The following is a 26,356-nucleotide window of genomic DNA, read 5'->3' on the forward strand; positions in this document are numbered from 1 at the left end:
GTGCGCTGAAATAATGAAACCCCTCAGTTACATTAGGATTGAGCTTTAATATTACATTAGCATTGATGTGGATTCAGTTTCACGCTTAACCTGCATGTGTTTCCAGCCTAATATCTGTCCTGACGATGCCACATTGTCTCTATCTCTGGTTCTATCAAACCCCCCACACACAAAGACGTAGGATTCAGCAGCTTTAAACACCGACTTCTGAGGCAATGTAGCTGCACTCTGACTGACTCTGTGATAAAAAAAAAAGAAAGAAAAAGTAGTCACCACTGGATCGCATTGTTCTCTCGTCATGCTGGGAAAGATTTAGTGGTGAATATCTGAATCTTGATCTCTGAGTAGTACAACAACATACGGGTGTCTGAATGAAGGCCGCACAATGCAACATTGTGAGGGCAGCGACGGGCCTCATTAGCTGCCCCACATCCTGGTTATCTGATCTCCATGACTTGTACCAACGCATGCAACGTATGACTCACCTCGAGGATCAAAGGCTCGGGTTGTCAACCTGCCCGTCAAAGCCACATTTCCTTGACGAAGTGATACCAAGGATGTGCCAACGTGTGAAACTAAATACGTTCATTTGATATCGGAGCTGTTCTGGTCAGTGTTAGTCAGCGCTGAGGCTCTGCGCTTTGATGATCTTCGTTAAACCAGAGACGTCCAGTCACAGCGAAACTATGTGAGACAGACAATGATGCTTTTGACAGGGTCATTATCCCTTTTTTATTTTTAATCAGGTAGTTCCTCTTACTTTACTGTTAACTTTTTCTTTTTTTTGTCATAAGCTCCATCAGCTCATTGAGGTCGAATCAGAGTTTAGTTTGTATCTTCAGGACTTGAAGTTAAGGTGACTGTTGGCTTAGAGTGCTCCAAGAATGGGTCCTAAAACCAGGAAATGAGTGGGTGTTTCTGTACTTCCGGGTTCCCTAATCGTCTCAACGTGTTATTTTAATTGCCTTTTGGCTGGATGTCCTAACATTAGGTCTGTGGTCAACACAAGCTTAAGAGATTTAAACGTTTTTGTCCTACAGTATAAAAATAGGTCAGTAGATATCGCTCTCATGGATTTGAAAACATTTAAGTGTTTAAAAAAAAAAGGCACTTGCTCGGAAGTGGCTAAATGAGACGAAGAAACGCCATCACGCCGTCTTGCCCGCCTTCGCCGCCTCGTCGCGCTGCAGTTTGTTTATAGCATGACGTTAGCTTTTTACTTCCGGCAATTACATTCATGGTTCAAAAACCATAAAAACAGTGTTCCTTTGTGAGGAATATTTTGCTGAACAAAATGTGCACGAATCATAAACTTGTGTTTGCCACTTATTAGCTTAGCTTATTTTCTGCAATAATCAAAAATACGATGGGAAAATCACATTGGCTTTTTGTCCAGGGAACCAGCGCGATGTTGGCCTACACTAAAACACCATCATGTAATGATCCCTCTGCCAGAATCTCGGTGGCCTATGACTGTTATTATGTTTCCAAAATGTAAACTGACATGAACTTCGGTCAGCGAAAACAAGTTCTATAAACAACATTGACATATTTTCACCTCATAAAGTGTGAAACTTGTTAGGAATCGGTTGCTTGTTAACGTTAAAATTGTACTCATGAAAATAAACTGTCAGCCACCTTTTCTTAGAATCCTTCCATTTGTCTTCAGAATAGTTTATTGATTTCCTATAGGGGGTTAAATGGATTACCTCGAAAGTTCCCTAAACTTCGCCTAATGCCTCTGTGGACAAGTATTGTAATTTAAAAGGTGATTTAGAGTGCCTCCTGTACCAGCCTGCCAACAGAGAGCTGCTCCCAATCTCCATCAAACTGTTTGCTCCAATTAACCGACTGGATGACTCGTCCCTCTGCTTATAGTCTTTTTTTTTCACGGATTAGATATGAAGTTAAAGAAATAATTTTCTCTTCAGTTTGAAGTGCTTCCATCCACTTAGACGTGCTTTATATCATTCTGAAGAAAAGTTTCTCGGATCTCGAGGGGTTGGCCAAGGTTTGACAAACAAAGGAGAAAAGTGTACTTGAGGTAAAACATAAAGTACAATGTTTCCCTTGAAATGGATTCTCAATTGAAAGAACCTTCAGTACCTGTGGAAAGCTCTGGCTTGGTTTTCCCCAAACAGTGTTGCACAAAATTCAACAATTAAAGATGTTCCAAGTATTAAGATAACCACCTGAGGCAGAGGAACAAGTGGAAAGAAAGTCAAGGACATATCACAGTCTTCATGACAAGAATTTTATTTCCTTTTTTAAATTTTTTTTATTACATTTTGCATTAAATTAAAGAGTTTTTTTTTCTTTACAACATACATTAAGCTGTGAATCAGATGTTAAGGAAGTGGAGAGAGTAGGGCAAAAAACCTTGTGACGTCACAATATCTTACAAGTTTACAAAGTTCAAAAAGGTTGAGAAGAGAGTCGATTTGCATCTAATAGCAGTGTATTATAACAAGGGTGAAAGACAAAAAAGGCACACACCAAAGAACCTCACTGTCCACAGCAGCCGTCACAGTCGATACCCCAGTCCAGTCGTAAGAATGTCCAAACCCCACCGATGCCAAACGTGTCCTACAGTAGTGTCGTGCCCAGTAACCCTCCACAATGCGGTGGCCTTCTGGAGTGAACACGCCCCTTCGTAATAACCTCGACTCATTCTCACTTTGAAGATCATAGCTTTTAAGTAAAGAGGGGGATAACTGTCTGCAGGGGTCAGCCTCCTCTCGCTGTGTCTCCCGCTCCGTTGCCCCCTGACCCCGCCATCTTTGCAACAGAAGCGTCTCGGTACACGCCGGTCGGGTCACGCGTTGCTTCTCGCGTTCGCTGTGGCTCGAGACATAGTTGGCTTTCCTCCATTGAGAAACAGAAAATTGCTTGACATCAATAAAACTGTTACCTATCTACACATACAACACTAAGGGAGTGCTCCGTTGATTTTAGTGCTGGGGGGGGGGGGGGGGGGGGGAGAGGACGAGGGTGAACAATACAAATCCTCAAGAAAAAAGGGAAAGTGACAGCGGAAATAAAAACAAGGTCAGATTAGTCAAACTCTCGGCCATTCACGGAGGCTTTGATAAGGAGAGTTAGCAAGAAAAAAAACTAGGCTTCCTCAAACTTGTGTCTTACAAAAAGGGGTGTTAATTAAATAAGGTACATTTCTTTTAGATTGTTTGTTTTCGAAACGTCAACTTTCTTCACAGGAACCAGCCTGTTTACGCGACGGCCTAACCAGCGAGTGTCGCGATGCACACGGGGAGCCTAGAGCCGTGCTAGTGGTGCACCGGGTGCCTGTGTGTCATAGCGCTGCATTATTACTGCAGTATCCAGAAAGACACCCGGACACTGGCCTTCTCAAGTAACACGTGTTACTTGTTTGGTTAATCGGTCAATCAACCATCGCTCCGAACCAACAGACAGCAAATAAGACCAAACGAAACAAAAAAAATACCAAGGCTTTTAAATCGTATAAAAAAGAAGAAAGGGAAAAAAAAAAATCGAAAACACTCACAACGTCTTCCTCGACACTGCCAGCACAACATAAAGGGTTGCTTTAAGCGCATTAATGGCACAATCAGAAATGAACCACAAAGATGAGTGTGTGTGTGTGTGTGTGTGTGTGTGTGTGTGTCTGTGTCTATGTGTGAGAGAAAGAAGGAATTGAATACCTCCTTCCTCTGGACTGTCCGTGTTTTATGTCTAGGGACCAGAAATTACAACAATAACACCTACATTCTTTAATTGCATTTTTATCAAACCAGGGAAATATCATGACGTAAGAAAAATAAAAAATAAGAAACACTACGAGGAGACAAAGTCAACAGCTATTAAAGAAAACATTGTCACTACTTTAGGGTGTAAGGCACAAATGTACATGTGGAAAAAGAAGCAGGCCAGATGTTTTTGTACTTTTACCTTTTCCCGCCTGCTCGTCGGCGTGACGACGGCGACCCGCCCCCCACGCAGACGTACCGCACCGACGTACCGCATTTGCTTCTCTCTAGTTTTGCGTCATGCAACAGCGAGCTCAGATGGCACCGGTAAGCCAGCGACCAATCGGGACAAATGTTACTGACTCACACAAAATAACCACAGTGCTGATTGGGGGTGGGGGGGGGGTGGGGGGAGGGGGGGGGGGGGGGGGGGGGGGGGTGTATGAGGGATGCTCATTGGAGGAGTGAAAGGGTGAGATTGGGGACGATTTTTTATTTGTATTTTTTTTGTTCATGATTGGTCTAAAACCACGGGAATTCTGGTCCACGGAAGTAAAAGTCCCTGTCTGGCACAGTTTAAATAAATATCTCCTCCTCGTCGCAGAGGTCACACATATCTCACGCTGCAGGTCCCACTGAGCGCACGGTAAGACCGAGTGGACCTTCAGCCATCAAGAAAGTTCTACGGGCTCCAGTTTAATGACTTTAAATACATCCCCCCCTCACACTTGATTCATTAATATTAAAAGATTTCTTCTCTGTTCTCTCTCTCTCTCTCTCTCTCTCTCTCTCCGAGCCTAGAAAGTTTAGTTTTTTTTCAAAAGCACTTAATAAAAATAAATACAACAAGCTATTAGTATTAACAGTCATGTGTTATTCAGTAACCGGTACAGTAGAAGGTTTCCTCTGGCCCAGACGTTCAGTTAAAACCCAGGCAGGACTTGATTGCTGTAACACTGAGAGGCTTTTTCACAGTTTCTGACAGAAGTCTGTCCTTTTCAGTCCGAGCTCAGAGTGCTCGCTCGCTCAGATTTCCCAGTCCTCGAGGTACTGTACAACTCTCCAAACCTCTTCCCCCAGTGCTGTCGGCTCGTGTGCTTTTTTTCCTCTTTTTTAATTTTTTTAATTTTTTTAAATTTTTTTACCAGCGTGATAAAGTATCAAGTCCCGGTGGCCAAAGACACCACAAACAAGAGAGCCATCGTCTTGGATGCTACAGGGCGCCGTCGGATGAAGTATCGTCTTCTGCTTCAGGAGCACACGCGTCCCCATGTGTGCGTACACGGGGGAACCGGGAGTCAGCCAGAGCCTGTGCTCCGTGACGAGAAACAAATGACGACGACCAGTTGTATAATATTTACATATTTATATAAAAAGAAAGTGGTTTCCTTAAAAAAAGAAAAAAACTGTGTCGCACTGTACTGTACACCAAAAACAAACAAACAAACAAACAAAAAAAAAACACTTAAAAGAGATGCAAGTTGTACAGTATTCCCAGTTTTTTCTCTCGTTTGGAAAAAAGAACCCTTTCACTGCTGTTCACATTGGACCGACTGGATAAGTAGCTGACTATGTGCAGGAGTCACTGGACTTGACTTTTGTGGAGAGTGAGACTACGGAGGGTTTGGGGGGGACGTCGGGCTTGAGATATTTGATGCCTGTTCGAGGCAGGGACCCGTAGGAGCTCATTCCAGGCTGCCGTGACAGAGATATGCCCTGTGCTGTCATTTGTATGGAGTCCACCCTCTGAGGCGCAGGGGGCGGCGTCTCCACACGGTTGAAGCTTTGATGCCTCGCCAAATGGGAGGAGTTAGATGAGTTGGTGTTGTGCCTCTTGAGGGCGGAGGATCCGGAGGATCCGGACGCTCCTGACGCCGATCCCTTCCGGAGCCCGTAGACTGACGAGTGGACCTCCAGGCGCTTGCCCATCTGTGGGACGGCCGGCGGGATGGTGAGCGAGGCCTCTCGTTGGGGCACGCGCGGCGGCAGCACCCCGTCTGGGTCCACCATGTTGAGGTTGTGACAGGGGCCCTTGACCGTCTTGTACTCCAGGGTGGCTCCCTGGTCGTCCATGACGCCGTGACCCATGCCCAGGTCGCTGTGGTGGGGCTGCTCCACGTACTCGTGCTGGTAGGACTGCTGATGCTGCTGCAGGTGAGGCTGGAGCTGGTGCTGGTGCTGCGGCAGAGGCAGGACCACCACGCTGGGGATGTGGCCCGGCGAGGCCCTCAGGGGCAGGTCCATGGAGATGACGGGCGAGCCCATTGGTGGCATGTCCTTGGTGCAAGCGTTGATGAGGTTCTGGTTCCTCTCCCACTCCCGGCTGCCCCGGCTGGGTTTACGCCGTGGCTGCATCGGGGTGGACTCGGGCGTCGGCAGAGCAGCGAGGTCCAGGTGGTGCTGGTCTGCTTTTATCAGCATCTTCCCGTTCGGCGTCAGCCTCCCGTTGTGCATCAGAGGGGTGAGGATCGCCTCGGGGCGTCCGTCTTTGGCCTGAGTCTCAAACAGGCCCGTCAGCTTGGTCACGCTGTTCATGGAACCCCGGCGGGGGTGGAGGTGGTGGTTGTCCTTTTCCTTGCGGCCCGTCAGGTCTACGTCTCGCCGCCGGTGGTCGCAGACGCAGTAGACAACGATGCCAGAGAAGATGGCGCCCATGGCAAAGGCGAGGATGACGGCGATGGCCAGCAAGGTCACGGGAACCAGCTGGTCACGACCCTTCTGGTAGCTCTCACGGATCACACCTGCAGAGAGACGCGGAGAGGACATTGAGACCAGCAGAGATTAAACTGCTGTGTTGTGGGAAGTTATTTATAAGAGCTGCTGGGAAAGACGCTTATTTTTAGACCAACAAAATAATAGAAAACAATATTTAATTACTCTAATCAAAAGATATTTGTCTGGGTAAAAAGATTAGAGGTTTCAATCATTTCATGGAAAACATGCAAATGAGGAGCACCTTCTCAAAAGGAGCACGAATGGAAGCTCGATGTAGCAACATTCAATATTTCCCAGAAAATCCAATTTTAGACTGAAAATGCGTTTTGGAGGGGTGATTATGATTCACATTGTAAATCCGAGATAAAACCCTCTGCTGAAATGAAAAAAAGATATGAGCGCAGATAAAGGGAGTTTGAAATACCCAAACCCCTTTTCTCCTCACGGATGCAAATGGGCGACTTTTCATACATCTTGGATCCAATCATTGTGAATCGCACAGAACGCATTAAAAAGCCTCCGATTAGGCATTAAACCCAATGAGCTGTGTCATCAGTGTCTTGTGAAAGCGCCACTTTCAAAGACGCTGCGGCCAAATGAAATATAATTCAATAAAAGCAGATGCGACGCATGCTGCCGCTGGGAGAGCAGCGGGGGCAGCAGGGTGCGGCTAATAAAATGGGGTCAACAACAATCTGCACACACACACACACACACACACACACACACACACACACAGACACACACAGACACACACACAGACACACACACACACACACACACACACACACACACACAGATGATAACCTCCAGCCTACTGATGAATGTGGACATCTAATGCAGCACTCAGTTGCTCGGGTTAAACACACCGGTCCACGGCAGAGAGATTTATAACATCTTCCCACATGACCCGTAGCCAACACTGATCAGTTACCCCGGACAGGGGATTAGGCAGGTGGGCTCCGTCACGTTAAAAAGCTCCCGCCGGTCTCGATTACGTGACACCATTACACATGTGCGCTGGTGTCAGAGCATGTATTATTCACTGTACATTATGCTGTTCAGTGTGTGTATCTCAGCATTTATTAAACGTTTGGACGTCAGATTTTCACTCCAAAGTCACTTTTAAAAGTGAAACAACATTTAAAAGAATTGATCTACTTCACCGTGTAGAAAATTGTGTTTTTTATGTTGAACCTGAAGACAATAAAAACATCAACTTAGTATTGTAGTATGAGCTGCAAACAGTAAACAAAACAAATGTCAACAAACATTATTGTTGCAATTCTGTCCTGCGACTTTCTGTTTCCATGAATCAATTCACTTCTTTTTTTTTTTTGCAGATAATCATAGATTCAATTTGTTTCCGCAATCTTCCAAAGAGGACATGCCACAAATGAAGCGTTAGTTGCAATAAATCAGTCAAATCCAGAAGGGGCCGGGTAATCGTGTTTAGGCTTTTCGGCTCGTCGGTGTCACCGAGGACGCGCTCGGAGAATATCTCCTTTCTGTGTCTCCTCAGCGAGACATAACACAGACACAGAGACAACGCGCTAATCTGTTCTCATGGAAGCGAAATCCAGACTCTCTTAAACTAACATCCATAATCCTCGCTCGCTGCAGTCATACTTCATTAGTCCAAAGACAAGACTTAAAAGGCGTAAAGCACTGAGTCTCTGCCTCGACTCCGAAGCTCAACCTGGATGAAAAAAAAAAAGCTGTTACTTTTGCTCTGTTCATTTATTGAAAAAAAAAAAGGATTTTCTTTAATAGAGTGCCGACGAGACGCAGCTCGGCCGTAACTCATTTAGTGTTTATTTGATGGTAGAGTCTCTTCGGGCCAAACTGGTTTCCTATCAAGGACGCGCCCTGACCCTGCTGTGTAGATCGTGTGAGACGTGATGAGTGCTATCTGCAGTGAAGGTTCCAAACCGACCAAACATCTGCTTCCCATCTCGCACAGTCACCCCCGACAACCAGAGAGATGCTTTCCCCCCGCTGCTATCTTTCATTTCGTCCTCACATATATCTTTTTTTTCTCCCTTCTTTTTTTTCCCCTTCTCCTTCTCTCGCAGAAACAACGGATCACTTTGCTGACTTTGTTTCTTTCGCGCTGTTCGGCCTCCGCGTGGCGAGTGCTCCATTCAGTGGAGACGGGGAAAAGGCTGTAACTATAACTTCGCGATATCATCCTTTGGCGGAGGCCACAGCGGTGACGGGGTGGCGTTTGAGAGCGTCTGCGAACAAAGGCCCAAAAGGAAGAGGGAATGCAGCTTCACAGGAGGTGAGGAGCCTCGAAGAAAAACTCTTAGAAAATGAAAGTGCGTGCATAAACAATTGCTTTGGAGAACCTCTCTTTTTCTCTCCACAATCCCTGTTGGACGTGAATACCTTCATCCGTCTCTGTCTCCGGTGCTTGCATGCTGAAAGAGCGAGTCGTAACTGTTAGGAATTTTCACGCCAGTGAATTTATTGCCGCTAAAAGGTCGGCGCTCGTCGACCGGGGGATTGGGATTTCCCGTTGAATGTCAAAGACGGAGGGGAGCCGAGCCCAACGGTTGTCCGTTCTGGTGAAGGAGGCGAGCTGTGGAGCCACATCGTTGTCTTCTACTCCGGGAGTGGGAGCCGAGGTTAAAGCCCCTTTTTAACCTGCACCGCATGGTTCTTCCTGTCTGCCTATTATACAAGAAAAAAAACCAAAACCTTTCTTTCTTTCCTTTTTCTCCTCCCCTTCCATCCATCCATCACTCAGGCTTCTCTCACGCACACACACTTCCGGATGGTACTTAGCCCGAGGCCTCTGGGTAAAACACATAAGGAAGAAAAGTAGGGAACTTTGAAAACTTCCATCTTTCATGTGAGGAATTGTTTCTCATGCTCACATCAAAGAGAATGTAAGTAGCCACAGAGGACAAAGGGGCTGTCTCTTGTCGAATCACAGGACTTCAGGGTTTCCAACTAAGCTGGCAAGCTTTTTTGCGATCTTCGCCAAACTTTTCCAAACTTCTCAACAGCGTGACCTTGAGTATCAAAGTGTTGCTTCAACCCCACAGATGTCCTGTCCTCGTCTCGCTGAGGTCCTGACTGTACCGTGACGTGCCAGCGCCCCGGCTTCAACTCTTGCCTTCTCCCCCCCCCCCCCCCACCCCCACCCCCACCCCCAGAACGCAAGGCGAGGCATCTCGTGGTTTCTCTCAGCGGTTGAATTGATTTGAATATCACAACGCCTCGGGCCTCAACATTCAGATATTAAACACATATCTCAGATACTCTGATATTTCTCGCTGTCAAAACAGCCGGGGTCGGCAACACTTGCTTGTGAATCAGAAAACTTTGTAATCTGCTTTGACTGGAGCGGGTGAATGCTCTCTCTCTCTCTCTCTCTCTCTCTCTCTCTCTCTCTCTCTCGCGCGCTCAGTCTTGTCTGACGCACATAGGCGCCCTTACACTCGTTTTTAATCTCTTCAGAAGCACCAACCGACTCGGGGCCCACAGGGCTTGGCTTTGTGTTGGTGTTGGGGAAACTTCAAAGGTAGTTAAACATCACAGAGAGGTTACAGGGAGGACCCTAACCTCTGACTGCAGGCCTGTTACACAAAGACACTGTCTGCAGAGCAATAGGAATCCTAATCAGGCTTCACTGACGAGCCACTTGTTGAGAGGCGGAACTCTGGACGTCGCTAACTAATGGAGAGGAAGAAAAAGATGAAGGAGGAGAGCATGTTCTGTTCTTTAGAGAGCACTTATTTGCCCTGTTGTCCTCTTTATTTATTGTTTTTAAAGGAGAAAGCTGTTTAAATGGTGACAGCAGTTCATTAAGTTCCATTTAATCCCCCGTTAGGACATTATGTCATTGTGTCTTGTGTATGTTTACGTTTCGAGAGGCACTCGCATTAATGGAGTTATTCAATATAAAATGGTTTATCAGACAATCCAGAGTCGGTGCGCAGCATATTGATGAGCCTGTTAAGTTACAATTAAAGCCCTAATTATATCATTCTGCGCCTCAGGTATTAACACCGATGCACTAACCTATCCACCTCCATGAATACGAACTGCACGATGTAATGCTCGGAGGAAATCAAGCTGAATTACACCTCCCTGGGAACGGTAATCATCCGCTGTTTGATGCCTGACGTTGACACCATCACGGTGTTTATTAATGGGTGATAGACTTGTGAAAAGGGGCCGCCCAGCGTGAATAACACAGTTACGTCAATTAATGCAATTATTTTTGAGTTCAACCTCCATCACATGTCGAGGTATTCAAGGCAGCCGGTTTACTGCAAGTGTTGACATCCTAAACCATGATCTACAAAAATGGATAAAACACACCCCCAGAGTGTTAAGTAGTACTCAATCTTGATGAGTCACTGTCGGTGACCCACTCAAGTGCATTTTATCACACTATGACTGCTGAAGATGTGTGACAAGCATCCACCGTCTATGCATGACTGAAGTGAAATGTTTTGTAATTCCTCCGGTGACAATAGATGATCATTCATTAATGTTATCTGTGTCGTCCCTCCAGAGGACAAAGACTCAGTTGGTTATCTACTCTATGAGTGGCTCACTCATGGACGTCGTGGACACGAGCATTTAAATTGTGTTCGAAGCAGAATAATGACGGCTGAATTTGGGTTTAGACGAGCTGCAAAGGCACAAAAGGATGAGCCGCCGTGATATGAGAAAAGACAAAGCAAAGCTTTTGAATGAGAGCGGCAAAAGGCGAGAGGTCTCACTGAAAAGCATAACCGAAACATTCAAATGGAATAGTGAGCAGCAAATGTGCATTGAAAAAACAAAAGCGGCCTGAGAGAACAATAAGCTAATCAGTTGAGGAAATTATGGCTTATAGCTTGACATCGGGGAAGTGCGTAACGCCGGGGAAACATCCAGTCCACTGTTTCTGTTATGATTAACAATGAGCTGCAAATAATGTGTCCGCCTCACAGACATCTATCACAATCTCTGGCTGGCAAGGAACAAAATCCTGCTGTTGAAACACTAATGAAGGTGTTATAATGACAGTTGTAGGATCATTTGACCAAAAAAAAGCCCTGAAAAAACGTTTTTCTTTGCTACAGTGCAGTCATCCTTAAAAGGACCAGCCCACCAACTTTGAACCTAAATCCTATCATCCTTTTTTTATGGGATTAAACTAAATCCAATCCTTCTACTGCAAGGACATATGCAACTACCAACATTAAATTACCCAATCGCCCTCACAGCCTCCTGAAGAAATGCCACCAGCCAAACGCTTCATCTGACAGTGAGCAGAGTTCCTGTTAAACTAAAGCGTCTAATCTCGCCGGCTCGCTCCCGAGGACGGGTAATTTGAAGGGAGAAGTCTCCGTAATCAGACAACCAGGAAATCCGTCCTCTGGCTCTTTTTGCGCACTAGTGAGAGAGTGAAATAGAGCCGTAAGGTAATGTGTGATATTTATATAATGACCACATTTAAGAGAAATGGCTACTAAGCCATGCGGCAACCTGCGGTTCAGATAAGTGAAGTCTTCAATTTGAATTATTTCTACTGACCACCAGGGTTGTATAGAAGTCTAGAAAATGACTCTTACTTCTCTCTTGATTTATTCCGTCAGTAAACATTGTAAACATGAGTTTATGGTCTCAATCTCTAATTTCAAGTCTTCTTCAATACAGCATGAAATACATTAGGAAATGATGGTCCATTTTGAGTGCTCTTAAGGGCGGGGCTACCTTGTGATTGACGGGTCGCTATCACGGCGTTGTCTGGTTTGGGAGTTGTCTTTAATTTCATCTTTAAACTTGAACATTAACCCCTTTGCAATGTGTTATCAGTTCATGGAAGTTACTCGTGAGTTGTGGTCTTATTCAGTGTTTGGTTGTACTTGGCTCCACCTTCTCGTGTCACTTCTGGTCGCAAAAAAAGAAAACTAGATGGCGACGGACAAATTGTAGAACTTGAGGCTTCAAAGCGGCAGTCCCCAAACCAATGGGTGATGTCACATTGACGACGTCAACCTCTTATATACAGTCTATGTGCTAAACGCTCTTTCGGTCCAGTTGGCACTAGTTGTTTCTTCTGGTGTAGTTTTCAGAGCTAAAATAGGGATTTCTCAGGAGGTAGAGGGACCCTACCAAACTACACAAGTTGACCTTTTCAGGTGTTCAACACTACAGGCATACATGTGTTTGCAAATTTGCCAGAAATGCTAAGCTCCCAGCCACAGTTCTGCTCTTTTAGACTGACAGTTCCCCCACAAAACTACAGCTAACATTCGAGATTGACATGCCATCCCTCAATAACAATGGTGAAATGTTGCTTCAACTGCCTTCCAGAAAGTGGGGTGAAATGCACAAGCTATCAAGACTTTTTGGCATGAAAAAATAATAATAGAGCTGGGGTTTGTCTGTTGGGCTGTCTGAGCTGGGTCATCCTACCCCTCCATCACACCAGCCTCACCTCGGCACACAGGTGTCAGAGAGCTGCCTGCAGGTGAAAATAACTCTGGCAGAGCAGCTGTCAGCGTCGTAGTAGTTGGTATTACCATTAAATCCATGAAGGGAAATCATATCTCTCAAATACACTTGACAAGCTCTAGTCTAATGGCAAAGAAATATCATCATAATGCCAATGTTTTGGAAACACGGCGTTAGAAATAATATTGTGGTTCCTCAGATTTGAAATCACAACTCATGTTTGGTGTTTCTCAAGATGTAAACACTGCGTCGTCTTCCGTCGATTGACACTTGTGAATGGTCCTCCTGTGAATCATAATGAGCATGAGAAAACAAAACCATCTCACCAAACAAGTGTCTCCTAAATTACGTTTATGTAATACTGATTTCCCTCCACGGTTGTTGAGAAATGTAATCGCTACCTGGATTATGTTCACCTGCAATGTTATTTTCTCTATTAGTTTTTTGTCCCAGATTGTCTCCATTGTGGTGGATATATACCACGCGGCCACACGCACACGACATGCACTAGAAGCACGCTCGGCTATGTCAGCATTTCAAGGAGAAGCTCCGATTACAAGAGTGACTTCATCTTCTGCCCAGGTAGACGCTACGCCACTATATCTGGAGTCAGCAAATAGTTGCTTGCTGCTATATTAATCCTCTGCATCCTGTACATTGCACCTTTAACTCAGCGCTGCCTTAAAGGGGCAGTCAAAGGTTTAATCATGCTCTTGTTGCTTCCTGCAGATATTGTGGGCGAACTGATGAAACACATAATCAGGGGATGTTTTGCAGATAAGTTCAGTGGTAACATTTCATGTTCGGCAAATTAACATCCTTATTATGTTGACAAAAAAACATTAGCTAGTCAGTTAAGCACTTAGTCAGTAAAAAGTACGTTGTATCATTTTTTCATCCAAGATTAGTTAAATCAGCTGAGAAATGTGGCCAGTTCAGGGTTAACATTGTGGCCCAGTATGAAAACAAATGACTGGGAGGGATAGAGAGAAACACCGTGGTATCTCTCTACATCTTACATCCTCTCTTATTTCCCCTTCTTCCATCTTGTTTCTTCAATTCTGTCTTTCAGCCAGTTTGTCCATCTCCTATCTTTGCACTCCCTCCCTTATAACCTTCACCCCTACATTATTGTCCTGTTATGTTTAATAAATCTTTATCATGTGCCCCCCCTCCCCCCCACCCCCCCTCCCTCGCCTACTCCCCTTCCCTCATTTCCCATGTCTCTTCCCCTGTTGTCTCTCTCCATCCCTCTTCTCTTCCACCTCTCCCCTTTTCCTTCTTCCCTGGATTGCTGCTGTAATGAACCCATAAATTGGAGCAACACAGCGGTGGCTACAGGTCGGGTTGGGTTGGGGGGAGGGGCGGGGGGGTCTGACAGAGAGAGAGAGGTAGATAGAGGAGAGAGAGCAGGGATGGGGGTGGGGGTGGGGGTGGGGGGCAAGGATTCATTCCTGCAGACAGGGGAAGAGATATGAATCCAGTTGGAGAAGAGACAGACTACAAGGGAGGAGGAGGAGGAGGTGCAGAGATGGAGGAGGAAAACAGACAGAGATAGGCAGGGGGAGGGACATTGGGCTCCATAAATTGGTTTCAGGAATTAATTTGCACTAGGTAAGGTATAGCCTTGGAACATGCCATCCCAGTCAGATGAGAGGTCCTGTGGAAGGGAGACTGATCACAATGGCAGCAGATGGTGGAAAGTGGCGCTTCTGGGGCGACGGTGGGCCATGGGAGAGGTGTATGGTCGGGGTGACAGGGGTGCAGGATGATGTAACAGAGACAGATGAGGCCCAGGCAGGCAGACAGGCAGACAGACAGACAGACAGACAGACAGACAGACTGACACCAAGCTCAAATGTACTGTGAAACACAAGCGGCCACCTGGAAACCGCGATGGTCCCACTGGAATGCCGGATAATGATGCTGTTGGGTGCTAAATATCCTCAGCGTGTGAATACTCATCACTTTGCAGCATTTCTAATTACGACGGTGGTGTCGGGCTAATACATATTGGCAGCACTGTAATATTCATTAGCAGATAAGATTCCGCAATGTCTCAACTGCAAATGAAAAAAGTTGGGGAGTAATTGTAATTTCTTTTAAATCGCCAACAAGCTTGCAAACGACTTTGGCTAATACTTTTTCACTCAAGCATACACTTTTTTTTTTTTTTACTTAATTTTAGAGATTGATGGCATGTTTAAATGTGTATTCCTTATTGCTTCTGTAAAATGCTCAAAATGGATTTATCTCCTTTCCATTAAGATGCGAGATAAAAAACGTTCTGACTCCATAATCATTTCTCATATATCGATGCCATTTCCACTTTCACATACACAGTTTGCTAAGTTTTCACAGTACAGTTGACACCTGAAGCCAATAAAAGTGAGAGCGACGGGAAGGAAGAGGAGGCAGGATGGGTGGAGCGGGAAATGAATACTGCTCACTGTGGTGCTCGATTTGCCATGCTGAAGAGCATTAAGCTGCATGGAGGCAAAACTGTGCTTAATACCATCAAAGCAATCAAAGGGGAAGAAAAAGGCAAATATATAAATAGCAAAAAAAGAAGGAAAAAAAATCAGTCTCAGACCAAGCCATGCAAAATATCAAGAACTGCTCACAAGAAACCAACACAAGAAAATCAGAGCTGACTCGTATATAGAAAAGGAAGAAGCTGCAAAGGTGTCTCGTGAAAATCATAATAATAATGATTGTACAGAAAACAAACAGCAGGAAGCATTGTATTGGAATGTGAAGCCCTGTTGCAGTTACCTGAGCGTCCCCTGCCCCCAATATATATATATATATATATATATATATATATATATATATATATATATATATATATACATATATATATATATATATATGTATATATACATATATATATATATATATATATGTATATATATTTATAAATATGTATATTTATTTATATATATATAAATATATATATATATATTTATAAATATATATATATAAATATATATATATATATTTAAAAATAAATATATATATATATATATATATTTACATATATATATATATAATATACATATATATATATTGATATATATATAATATACATATGTATATATGCCTGGGCCTACATTGTATATATATATATATATATATATATATATATATATATACATTGTATATATATATATATATTTTTTTTTTTTTGTGTGTATATATATATATATATATATATATATATATATATTACATCCTAGCATACTTCACCATTAATTGTGAGGCTGGACTATATTACGCCTGCTCAGGTAAAAGCAACTAGGGCGGCGGCAGCATGTTGTGATGCTGGCTGGAGGCATGCTGTCTGAAGTCTCTGCCACCATTGTGCTTTTGGATCTGCCCACTGGGTGCCTGACTGCTTCCAGCTTGTATTCACGAGAGAGCGTATGTTTTTATGGCCAGCTCCGGATTTGTGTGCCTCCCATGTGTTGACAGTACATTCGAGTCGCATCACTTCTGCGTGTGTCCGATGTTTATGATTATTTTCTTTGCTTGACACTGTGCAAAGCAGTCGGCAGAAAAAAAAAGTTGACGTCCTACGTTTCCGCAAACCTCGGGATAGATTGAATGTAAAATAATAATAGTAATGTATCATAACCATGAAACGCAACGCAACAACATTGAAACAACAACCGCCCACTTTCTTTCCACTTAACATTACGTGATGAGCGAGAAATCTACTTTTACTTTTGGATTTAGGTTTCACACGAGAATCGAACAACGGTCTCCTGGGTGGAAGTGTTTGTTTTACCCATTTGCTCCGTTCGTTATTATACCACATAATGTCAATAAGGTCCGCCCCTTTCTTCTTCTTTATACACAGTCTGTCTATAGAAGCTGCGAAGGAATAATCATTATTAACAATCAATATCTCCTCAAAGCCACGGTGATGCTGCCTCTAATAGCATGAAATATGTAATGTTGCATGGTGTGTAATAGGTCTGTTTTTATTAAGGGTTCAAAAGATGCTGCAGTGTCCTTTTTTACATTTTATTATTTCTTACTTTCCCCCTCTACACTCGTCTCCTTCCCTCGTCTCCTTCCCCTCGTCTCCTTCCCTCCTCTCCTCTTCCCTCTGTCTCATTTATCCAGCGAATCGTCCTTGAGGCGGTGCGGCATTAGGCAGGTTGTTAACGCGGGAGGAAAAAGGGCGTTCAATGTCATGTGACCGTGTCGCAAAGCATGACAGAGGCCGGGCCGTCTTAAATACCTTTATAATATATAAAGAGTTTTTTTTCTTCCGAGAGTGTAATGGTGTGGATATTACATCTCCCGTGGGACATTACGGCCCGTTGATAATAAATCCATCCTGCCGAGCGCGCCTGTTTGTGTAGGTGTGCGTGCACGTGTCTTAACGAGCGCAGAACGTGTACTATGTGTCTGCATAATCTGACGTAGGTGTGTTTGCATACGTTTCTTTTGGCTTACGTGCACAGTGTGAGGTAAATTGTCCCCTGGAGAGAAAGCGATCCACCATCTCTACGCCCAGTCAGCTGGAAGCAGTCAGGCAGCCGTAAATCTCAATTACACAACCCCCCCCCCCCCCCCCCACCCACCTCCCCTCCTCCCTTGCCACAGGTGACAATGGACCAAATTGACTGCTCACGGTTGTGTTCCAAGGCTTACCATTGGCTTCGGGCTGGGTCTGAGAGGGCACGGCTACGTAGGGGTCCTCCCCTTTGTCTGAGCTCATGGGGGGGTCCTTCCGCTCCACCATGCGGCCCCGCCCCAGGGGGACCTCGGCGGCCTCGGGCAGGGCCGAGGTGGGGAGGGAGAGGGTGCGGTGATGGTGGCGGTGATGGTGGCCTGCCGGACACAACACAGGTTAACCGACGCTCGAGGCAGAAGGGGACAGGCTTCAGTGCATGTGAGCACGGGCCAGCAGGGGTGCAAACACACACACACACACACACACACACACACTATATTCCTCCTTTGAAGCGTACACACACACACACACAATGAGGACAGCTTGGATGTGCGATGCAACAAAGTGTTTCTCCACGGTGACCCCAGGGTAACTCATTAGCAAATGTGTGTGTGTGTGTGTGTGTGTGTGTGTGTGTGTGTGTGTGTGTTTCTCCAGATAGACGTGCCCTTTCTTTTCTTTTTTCTTTTTTCCTGTCACTCTCTGCCGTTCTCACTCTCTCCCCTCCTATTCTGGCTGATATGTCAGAGCTCCTTTGGGCCTGTCAGAGCTGAGCAGAGTACAATCGCGTTGCTCCACAATCACCATAGGGTGCCTACCTTTGATATGAAGGACGAGAGACAAAGTTTCTTTCCATCGCTCCCGTTGAGAAGTCTGCCTGAAACTTTTTTCCTCAGCTGTGGATCGCTTCTCACTCCGCTCATGTTCCTCCTCTTGTGTCTGACTTTTCAATTCAGTTTTCGGATTTCAGCTCCTTAACTGTTATTTTTGTATGAAACCTTGGGCTCTGGAAAGAAGTACTTGTGTAGAATATTTCTGGCAGAAATAATTAATTGGTAAAATAATTGGCAGATTTATCGTCAACGACGATAATTGTAAACTTTCTCTCTCATCCCTCCTTTTCTTGTGTCCTACTTCTCCTCTTCCGCCCTCTCCGCTTATTTCCCCACTTTTCTATATTTTAAAACCAGAACGTTTTGTATCCTGCACGGCCGGTGATCTTTATTTAGCAAGTCCCTCAGCAGCGAGGCTCGATCAATCATGAGAAACGTGTCGTTAACATCTAATGAATTCCTCCGATTTGGCTCCTCCTTGTAATTAAATTCCGTAATGGCCAAACGAACTGCTGGCCAACAGTTGAAGAGGGTATCATAACGCAGCCGGAAAGTTACACCGACGCTGAGACGGCAACAAGAATAGCTGGCGCAGGATGCCTTTCGACGTGCTCTCACACCTTTAGAGTGACAACTGCAACAAAGTTCTCTTTCATGCGCGGGTGCTGGATCATACCTCTCTCCTCCCCGTCTCTCGGCGAACGCCACGTGCAAAATGTGTGTTTTCCACCTTTCTTTTTTCTTTCATAAGCAGAGTATGTGCATACGCTTTGTCTGACTGGTTATTTTGGAACCATGCTAATCACATTACCATCCCACATGCTAACACTTAAGCCACCCTACACGGTTTTGCACAAGCTACATATTGTATTTAACATAATGTAATAAAAACAACAACATCCACCCTTGATGAAGATTGACAACACTTTTATCAACAGCCTCTGTGGAGCTCTCCTCACGGAGGAGGTGGCAGTGTGTGTGTGTGTGCAGATGTGCGAGTGCCTTTTCAATATGTGTTTATGCTGTTTGAAGAGGGGCGGAGCATTTCACAGGGGCTAACGCTGGTAGACTACGCACAACACCACCCCGGAGCCTCCTCCGCCGTGTGCCACGGCAATCATTAAAATGATTTATTTAACTATTGGCCCAAGGCTGAGAGATTAGTGTGACAGGCCTATTTTATAATTCATTCCCCCACCGCCAGGGGAAGTGCAATTCAGGCAGATGACACACATAGAGAGAGAGCTCGGAGCCACAGAGCTCCTCCGCGGATCAGGGAGGAGAAAAAATTAAATAAAAAATGCAGACGGATGCACATCCCTCTCTTTCTACAGAAAAGAGAGGCCGGGGTGTCTAGTCGGGAGTGGAGGAGAGCAGGATGTAGAGGGGGCATTTATTTATCTTCAAATCCATATCAACCACCGACAGAGGGGTTGGGGGTAAAGGCTAAGACTTTGTTTGGGGTGTTGTAAACTGGGTGTTGTCTGTGTGTGTGTGTGTGTGTGTGTGTGTGTGTGTGCCTGGAAACACACACAGTCAAGCCTATGGAGCATATTCAGCACTATAGGGGTGCACACCAACACGGATCCCTTTTTCTGACCCTGGATTTCCAAAAGGAGGGAGGAGCACAGCCACGGGGGTGAGGGAGAGAGGGAGAGATAGATAGAGAGAGAGAGAGAGAGAGACGGCTGGGCTTTCTGGAACTATTTTTGTCATTCTGTATGGATCTGACTGTTTGATCTGGCAGCTGCAAGGTATGGGTATGAGTGTGAGTGTGAGGGTGAGTGTGAGTGTGAGTGTGAGTGTGTTAGTGTGTGTGTGTGAGAGAGAGAGAGAGAGAGAGAGAGAGAGAGAGAGAGATTTACTGAAAACCATAAAAATAAGGTGGATGTGTGGGTGCTCCGGATAAGACGACCTGCTCCTGCTGCACTTCTGTTCATCATTCTTTAAATCGACTCCAGCGGTGACCACTTCACCACTGTGATTGTGATATGATTCGGTGTCTGAATAGGAGAGTATTTTGCAGGAACAGAGAAATGGGTGCGCATGTTTGCAGCGGAGAGTCTGTGCCAACTGCACATGCTCGGTGGCAGTTGGCAGAAAGGAATCAGATCTTTCCCGACTCTAAACAGGCCAGGCTAATCTCCCTCTCATGTCCCTGCTTAATGTGCACACTGAGGCATTTCTGCACCATCAAAGTCCTAAACCGCCAACAACCAGATCCATCCAATTAGAAGCAAAGGTCAGGGCTAATCGATGATGTTGCACAGCGGGTAAAGAGGAGTTGGAACAATTAAGGAGGGAAAGCAGGTCTAACAGAATCTGAATGGGAATAGAATCAGCTTTGAAGGTTTTTCATCTCTATTTTCTAATTCTATGTCCTTTATTCTGAACTCCAAAAGGGGCGGGTCGAGGGGGAAACACTACGAGGAGTGAATCGCACCGACCGTGCTTTGTTTCATTACCTTCGTAACTGGAGGGAACGTCTATGAAAAAGAAGGAACGAAATGAATTCCGTTAAAAGCACGAGTCATTAATAACCCGTCTTTACACGTGTGGGAGGAGTTTTCATTTCCTTGAGAGGGGGATGATTGATTGACTAGATGAAGGGGTGTGGTCGGAGCTAAAGAGTTGGGGGAACATGAAACGCAGCTCCTGCCTTTTATTTGATCATAAAAATGTGGAATACTTACCGTTCAGCGCCACAAAGGTGTCTGGAAGAAGCAGAAAAGAAACAAGGTGAGACGTGTTATTGCATGATATGATAACATGATCAAAAGCCATGACTTCTAAAGTAATTCAGAATCGACTGGCTGCTCAATATTCTCCTAACTTTAAATCAGAGGTGATCTATAGCCTCTACAGCTAATGAAGGTGCGACGCTATGGCTTCCCTTGACTAAACACACTGATGAAATTGAAGGGGAAATGCGCCGCCGACATTTACTCTGAGTAAACAGTCGAAATTGAGATGAAATGGACTAAGATGACCAATTTGAGGTCAAATTGTTCTGAAGTTTCTCTTACAGACTGAGCAGCTCAGTAGAACATCAACAGTCCAAACAGTTATTCTGGACATGAAAACATCAAATCTACATTGAGTTAAAGAGGCGTTGCTTGTGCCTCACAAGTCAGGTCCAGTTCCTTGTGTGCCGCTCAATGTTTGAGTTGTGTCTTTCGTAGCCAATTGCAAAAAAGGGAATCCAGTGTTTGCCCAAGTGGACACAACACTCTATTGACCGGGGGACCGGAGAGACAGCGGGGGGTGGAGGACAGAAGAGGATGAGGGACGAACAGGGACAGATGGATGGAAGAGGCTGAAAGAGAGGATTGTGAGGGTGGAACAGACGGGGGAGAACAAGGTGACAGCAGCGAAGAAGGAAAGCGCAGGGCCGAGAAAAGAGGGAGGCTGAGTTAACAGAGAAGAGAGGAATGGTGGTGGTGGTGGGGGGTGTAGAATAGAGGAGGAAAAAGATAAGAGTGAAGAGGGCCTGCTTACTTTGGCAGTCTCCCAGGCCATCTGTGTTACCATGCTCCACGTCCTGCTCAAAGGCTGATCTGCGGGGAACAGAGACATCATGGTCAGCAGCGGAAAACAGGCCACGCAGGCTCGCCACACCTAAACAAAGCACCAGAGCTGTAGGAAAGCTCACTCCAATAGCAGCCCCAAACACAGCGTACCCTATGCGTGCACACAGCGTGGGCTGCAGGAAGCCCTGTACTGGAAAAGAATCAAAGAACACCTTGCAGGTGCCCCGGAGGCCTAAAATCAGTGGTTATGAGGAAAGCTGGCAGGCTAGTAAATCCATAGCTGGCACAAGACTCGTTGCCAAAAGTGACGTTATAAATAGATTTATGTTTTACTTGACAGTGAGAGGATCCGTTATCTTATGGTGGGTAGTCTTCAAGAAATGGTTCGACATTATTCACGTTTTCGCTGAGCTAGATGAGATTGATACCATTTTCGTGTCGGCGTCATGAATATGAAGCTACCGCCAGCAGCCGGTTAGCTTAGCTTAGCACAAAGACTGGAAACCGCTAGCCTGGCTCTGTCCAAAGGTAGCACAATCCACCCAAAGGGTAAAAGGGAAGTATGTGCTCGACTGTTACCTGACTCTGAGCAGTTGCCAGGCAACCAGCAGAAACTCAAACAAGGTCCTAGCCAAATACGTAATTTCTTATTATTTTATTTATTATTAATTTGTGGCGCTGCTAGAAAGATTTTGGACAGAGCCAGGCTAGCTGTTTCCCCCGGTTTCCAGTCTTTATGCTAAAAGAAGCTAATTCACTAATCGATTTACCGTACAGGAAAGGGTTATTGATCTTGGTAAAAAAGCAAATAAGTAGATTCCCCAAAATGTTGAACCCCTGGTGGAATATGGTGGAAATGTACAGAACAAGGGACCCTGTTTTTTCAATGTTTTTTCTGCTATTTCTTAGCATCTAATTCAATTCAGTTAATTTTCTATTTCCCAAAATCACAAATTAAATATTTCCTCAGAGGGCTTTTTAATCTGTACATATACGACATCCCTGACATTATCTGGGTTCAGTAGAGACATGAGGCTGTACTCCCAATCACATGGGCGAACAGCAGGGCAGCGAGGGGTAACCATGCTTGGGGAGGCCATCATATGACACGGAGGGAGAAAGAGAGAGAGAGAGAGAGAGATAGAGAGAGAGACAGCAGGCGGAGTGAGAGTTTCGGAGATGTTATTTTCTGATGCAATCTGCACGGAGACCTGTTTTCCTCCTGAAAGACCACCAAGCAGACAGTAAGGAGATATGTGAAACAGAGCGGACCAACTGTCAACCAGGATCACAGTCACGCATGACCGCTTTCACAGTCTCCTCCGCCCGCCTCCGCCTTGCTAGTCCTCCACCTCCTGCCAGTCCACCGGCCTCTCATCTTCCTCACCCTCCACTGGTCTCAATTATAGCATGAAGAAGAATTATTATTTTTCCAAAACAGCATCACCCACCCCTTATCCCGTGAACCTGACAACAAGATAAGTTTAGGGGGGAAATATAATTGAATTTCTGCGGTTCTGTTCTCAAACCCTTCATGTATATTCATGTGTTTCAGATGATTGAAAAATGTTTTGCCTTCATTTACTTTTCATCTTTCCCCTCCAGTTTCACAGCACCTTAATTGGGACAAAGATGGTACATTTTGCCCTCTTGATAACTAATAACCCTTCAAAAGCAGCCACAACAACAGCAACAACAACAACAGCATTCTCTTTTGATATCTGGGGGTACATTTAATCTGCTTATCTGATTCACTTATCATACACACTCATAATCGCAAAGCAGACGGCGAGTTGCACAATTCGACCTGTCTGAGCACAAACGTCACTTCCTCGTACCACACTTCTATGAAATTGTTGTCTGGCCTCTTTGTGGTCGTGGTTGCCATGGTTTTATAATAACATGACAGCCTCGAGGTGAGACATTGTTGAGATGAAGACCACAAGGTTCGAGATGAATTAACAATGAGCAGTCGCACTACAGATGCAGGGTCTGAGCCCCACGTGTGAAAATGACTGAACTATAGTCTGAACTCCGAGTTCGATGTGTTCACGTCCCGTTGCGGCCGCATGATAGCAACAGAAGTGCAACGTGTCCCAATGTGACACTACAGACGGTTCAGCGCAGGGTTACGGTGCCGCTGTAACCGCATGATGCATATTTTAATCAGATTCAAACTGTACATAACTGGAGGCGGCCGAGGGACGCTTTTTTAAAATATCATCTTGCAGCCGAAGTGATTATTATGCGAGGCGTGTGAGGGGACGAAATGCAGGTCAGGTGTAATATCATTCATTATTCATATCAGAAGAGAATAATTCACTGTACGTACAGTGTAAAGAATGCGTAACGCTTCCTCAAAGTCGCCCATCTATTTGGATACAAGAAAGAAGACTCGCGGTAAACTCTGCCTCATCAGGGTTTCAGCAGGTTATGAGTCAGTATGTGTGTGCAGATGTAATCAGTGTAAGAGAACAGTTAGGGCCGGTGGGTGCAATAAGGGCTTGAATAATTAACTTATGCTTTTTAATATGCTGATCTGTTGTCAGTGAAATACACTCATGTACCTAGTTTGCATAATGACAACCACACAGAATCATATGCGATAATATGCATGAGCATGGCGGGTGGGGTGGGATGGGGGTGGGGGGTGTAACTGGGGACCATATTGCAGGAGACCAGAGTACGAGCTGTATATACGGCCAGTAGGTATGAGAGGCATAGCTCCACATGAGAACGCTGGCACGCTCGCGCCGAGGCCAGATGGAAGAAGAGAAGAGGGGAGGCGTGCTGGAGGGAAAGAATATGTCAGAGGAGAGATGGAAGAAGAAGGATGGATAAAAATAGACACACAGACAGGGACGGGCAGGTAAGACGATAGACAGGCTGCTGCTTCGGCAGACAAACAGAGGAACATGCAAGGGAACAGGGAGCCGTGCGGATTTTAATGAGGCAAAAAGCATAAAGCAGGGCTGAAGTAGAAAGAAAGGTATAAGTCTCCATTTGTGTGACCAAACCTTGTTATTTAACACCAAAATGCCTCTGACTTCCCTCTCTCGTTACATCTCTCATTGGCAAATGAAAAGCTCACCGCGGACCAACAGATCCTACCGGGCCTAATCCCCCCCCCCCCCTCCACACACACACACACGCACACACACACACACACACACACACACACACACACACACACACACACACACCTACACTAACACACACAAACACACCCCACCTCACCCCACCCTCTCTCACTTAGAAATATTGTACAGTAAAGGAGGGAGGTCATTTGCCCTTTTAATGCCTCCGTGTCGGCTTCAGCTCCAAAGTGGAAACTCAATCAGTCCACTGCAGCTTTACGGAATAATAATAGGATAGATCTCTGGCGTGTCTTTTTTTCGAGGACAGGTTTTGTGTGTACTTGTGGGTGCGTGTGCCTTTGGCGTGCCAGACCGAGTGTTTTGCAGAAAGGAGGGGGTGGGGGGTCAAATAGCCGCTGGAGCACTGGTCCTTTTGTTATGACTTCATCTGTAAAATGTTTTTCCCACCACACAACTCCATCTGCTGTTTGTTCAGAAAGCATAATCTGGTTCTGTGTCATAACTACAGCCACAAATTATAGTTACCGCGACCACCGAGCTTTCCCAAACCCTGTGTACCCAACCCCGAGCCTGGGGCAAGCAACACTTTCCTTTCCATTCATCCTTCCGATAGCTCTGTCGGCAGGAGGAAATTGCAGTTACACACCATAAAATTAGAAAGATCACAGACACGACAAATCGTGAGAGGAAAAAGCCACGGGGCGTGACCGAGAAGGTGGGGTATTGTTTTCTAAAAGTTGCTTGCCAAACACATGTGTGTCGGTCTTTTTACAAAATCACCAGTGTCAGTAATTGACCTCTGCCCCGCCCCCCGCTGCTATTCCATCAACCTGTCAGAGCTGCCACGGAGCCCACATTGTGACGCACCGCACTGTCAGAGAGAAGCAGACATACAGGTCTACAATGTGGGGTTGAAGGATGCATCCAGGATGTCAAACTGATTCGTCAGCGATAACAGGTTAAAAAGATAGAAATCGATATAAAGCCTACAGTCTAGACTTTAGTGTAGAAGTGAACCATGTTTTACTCTATCGTAACTGTAATGGAGGATCACCATTAACACAGGGAGGGACAAACATTGACATTAGAATTGACATAAACTATAAGTAATTACAGACGACACAGAGTCGACTTCAGTCTTTTTTTTTTACTGTAAATTGTGAACATTGTCACATGATGAAATACTCAATCTTCCTAAAAACAGAATCAATAGAGTCTCCTTGGCAATTAAAACAACACTCCAGCTGAGTGATGAGGCTCACAGTTTTCATTACTGCAACTTTGTTTTTGTAGAAAGTTATTCAGCTGAATGGAAAACTGTCATGGTTCATTTTATTTTTCACACCTGTGGTTTGTCCATGAACAAAACGCCTTTCCAGTGAATGCATTGACTAAAATGTGACTTACTTTGTGTCATCAAACACCTGTTTGCAGGCTCCTTCTGACACCCAACCACAGTACGGGTCTCTGGCGGCTATACAAGACCTGGGTGAGACACACACACACACACACACAATCAGAC

At 45.2% G+C, this 26,356-nt stretch overlaps 1 protein-coding gene across 2 annotated transcripts in view; it reads right to left on the reverse strand.

Annotated features, from left to right (window-relative positions):
- Positions 1-5,286: 5,286 nt before the first annotated feature.
- sema6a (sema domain, transmembrane domain (TM), and cytoplasmic domain, (semaphorin) 6A) overlaps positions 5,287-26,356 on the reverse strand; it is a 52,737-nt gene continuing 31,667 nt past the window's right edge. The window contains exons 14-19 of one of the 2 annotated variants that reach the window (XM_034541497.1): positions 26,242-26,319; positions 21,705-21,763; positions 20,900-20,920; positions 20,672-20,692; positions 17,571-17,750; positions 5,287-6,466 (exon numbers count right to left, since the gene is read on the reverse strand). In XM_034541497.1, coding sequence (XP_034397388.1) covers positions 5,295-6,466; positions 17,571-17,750; positions 20,672-20,692; positions 20,900-20,920; positions 21,705-21,763; positions 26,242-26,319 — 1,531 coding nt within the window. In that variant the 3' untranslated portion in view covers positions 5,287-5,294. The remainder of the gene's footprint in view (positions 6,467-17,570; positions 17,751-20,671; positions 20,693-20,899; positions 20,921-21,704; positions 21,764-26,241; positions 26,320-26,356) is intronic. The other variant, XM_034541496.1, reaches the window with a different exon arrangement.

The sequence above is a fragment of the Cyclopterus lumpus genome, chromosome 9, assembly GCF_009769545.1.
Source record: "Cyclopterus lumpus isolate fCycLum1 chromosome 9, fCycLum1.pri, whole genome shotgun sequence".
Taxonomy (NCBI): Eukaryota; Metazoa; Chordata; class Actinopteri; order Perciformes; family Cyclopteridae; genus Cyclopterus; species Cyclopterus lumpus.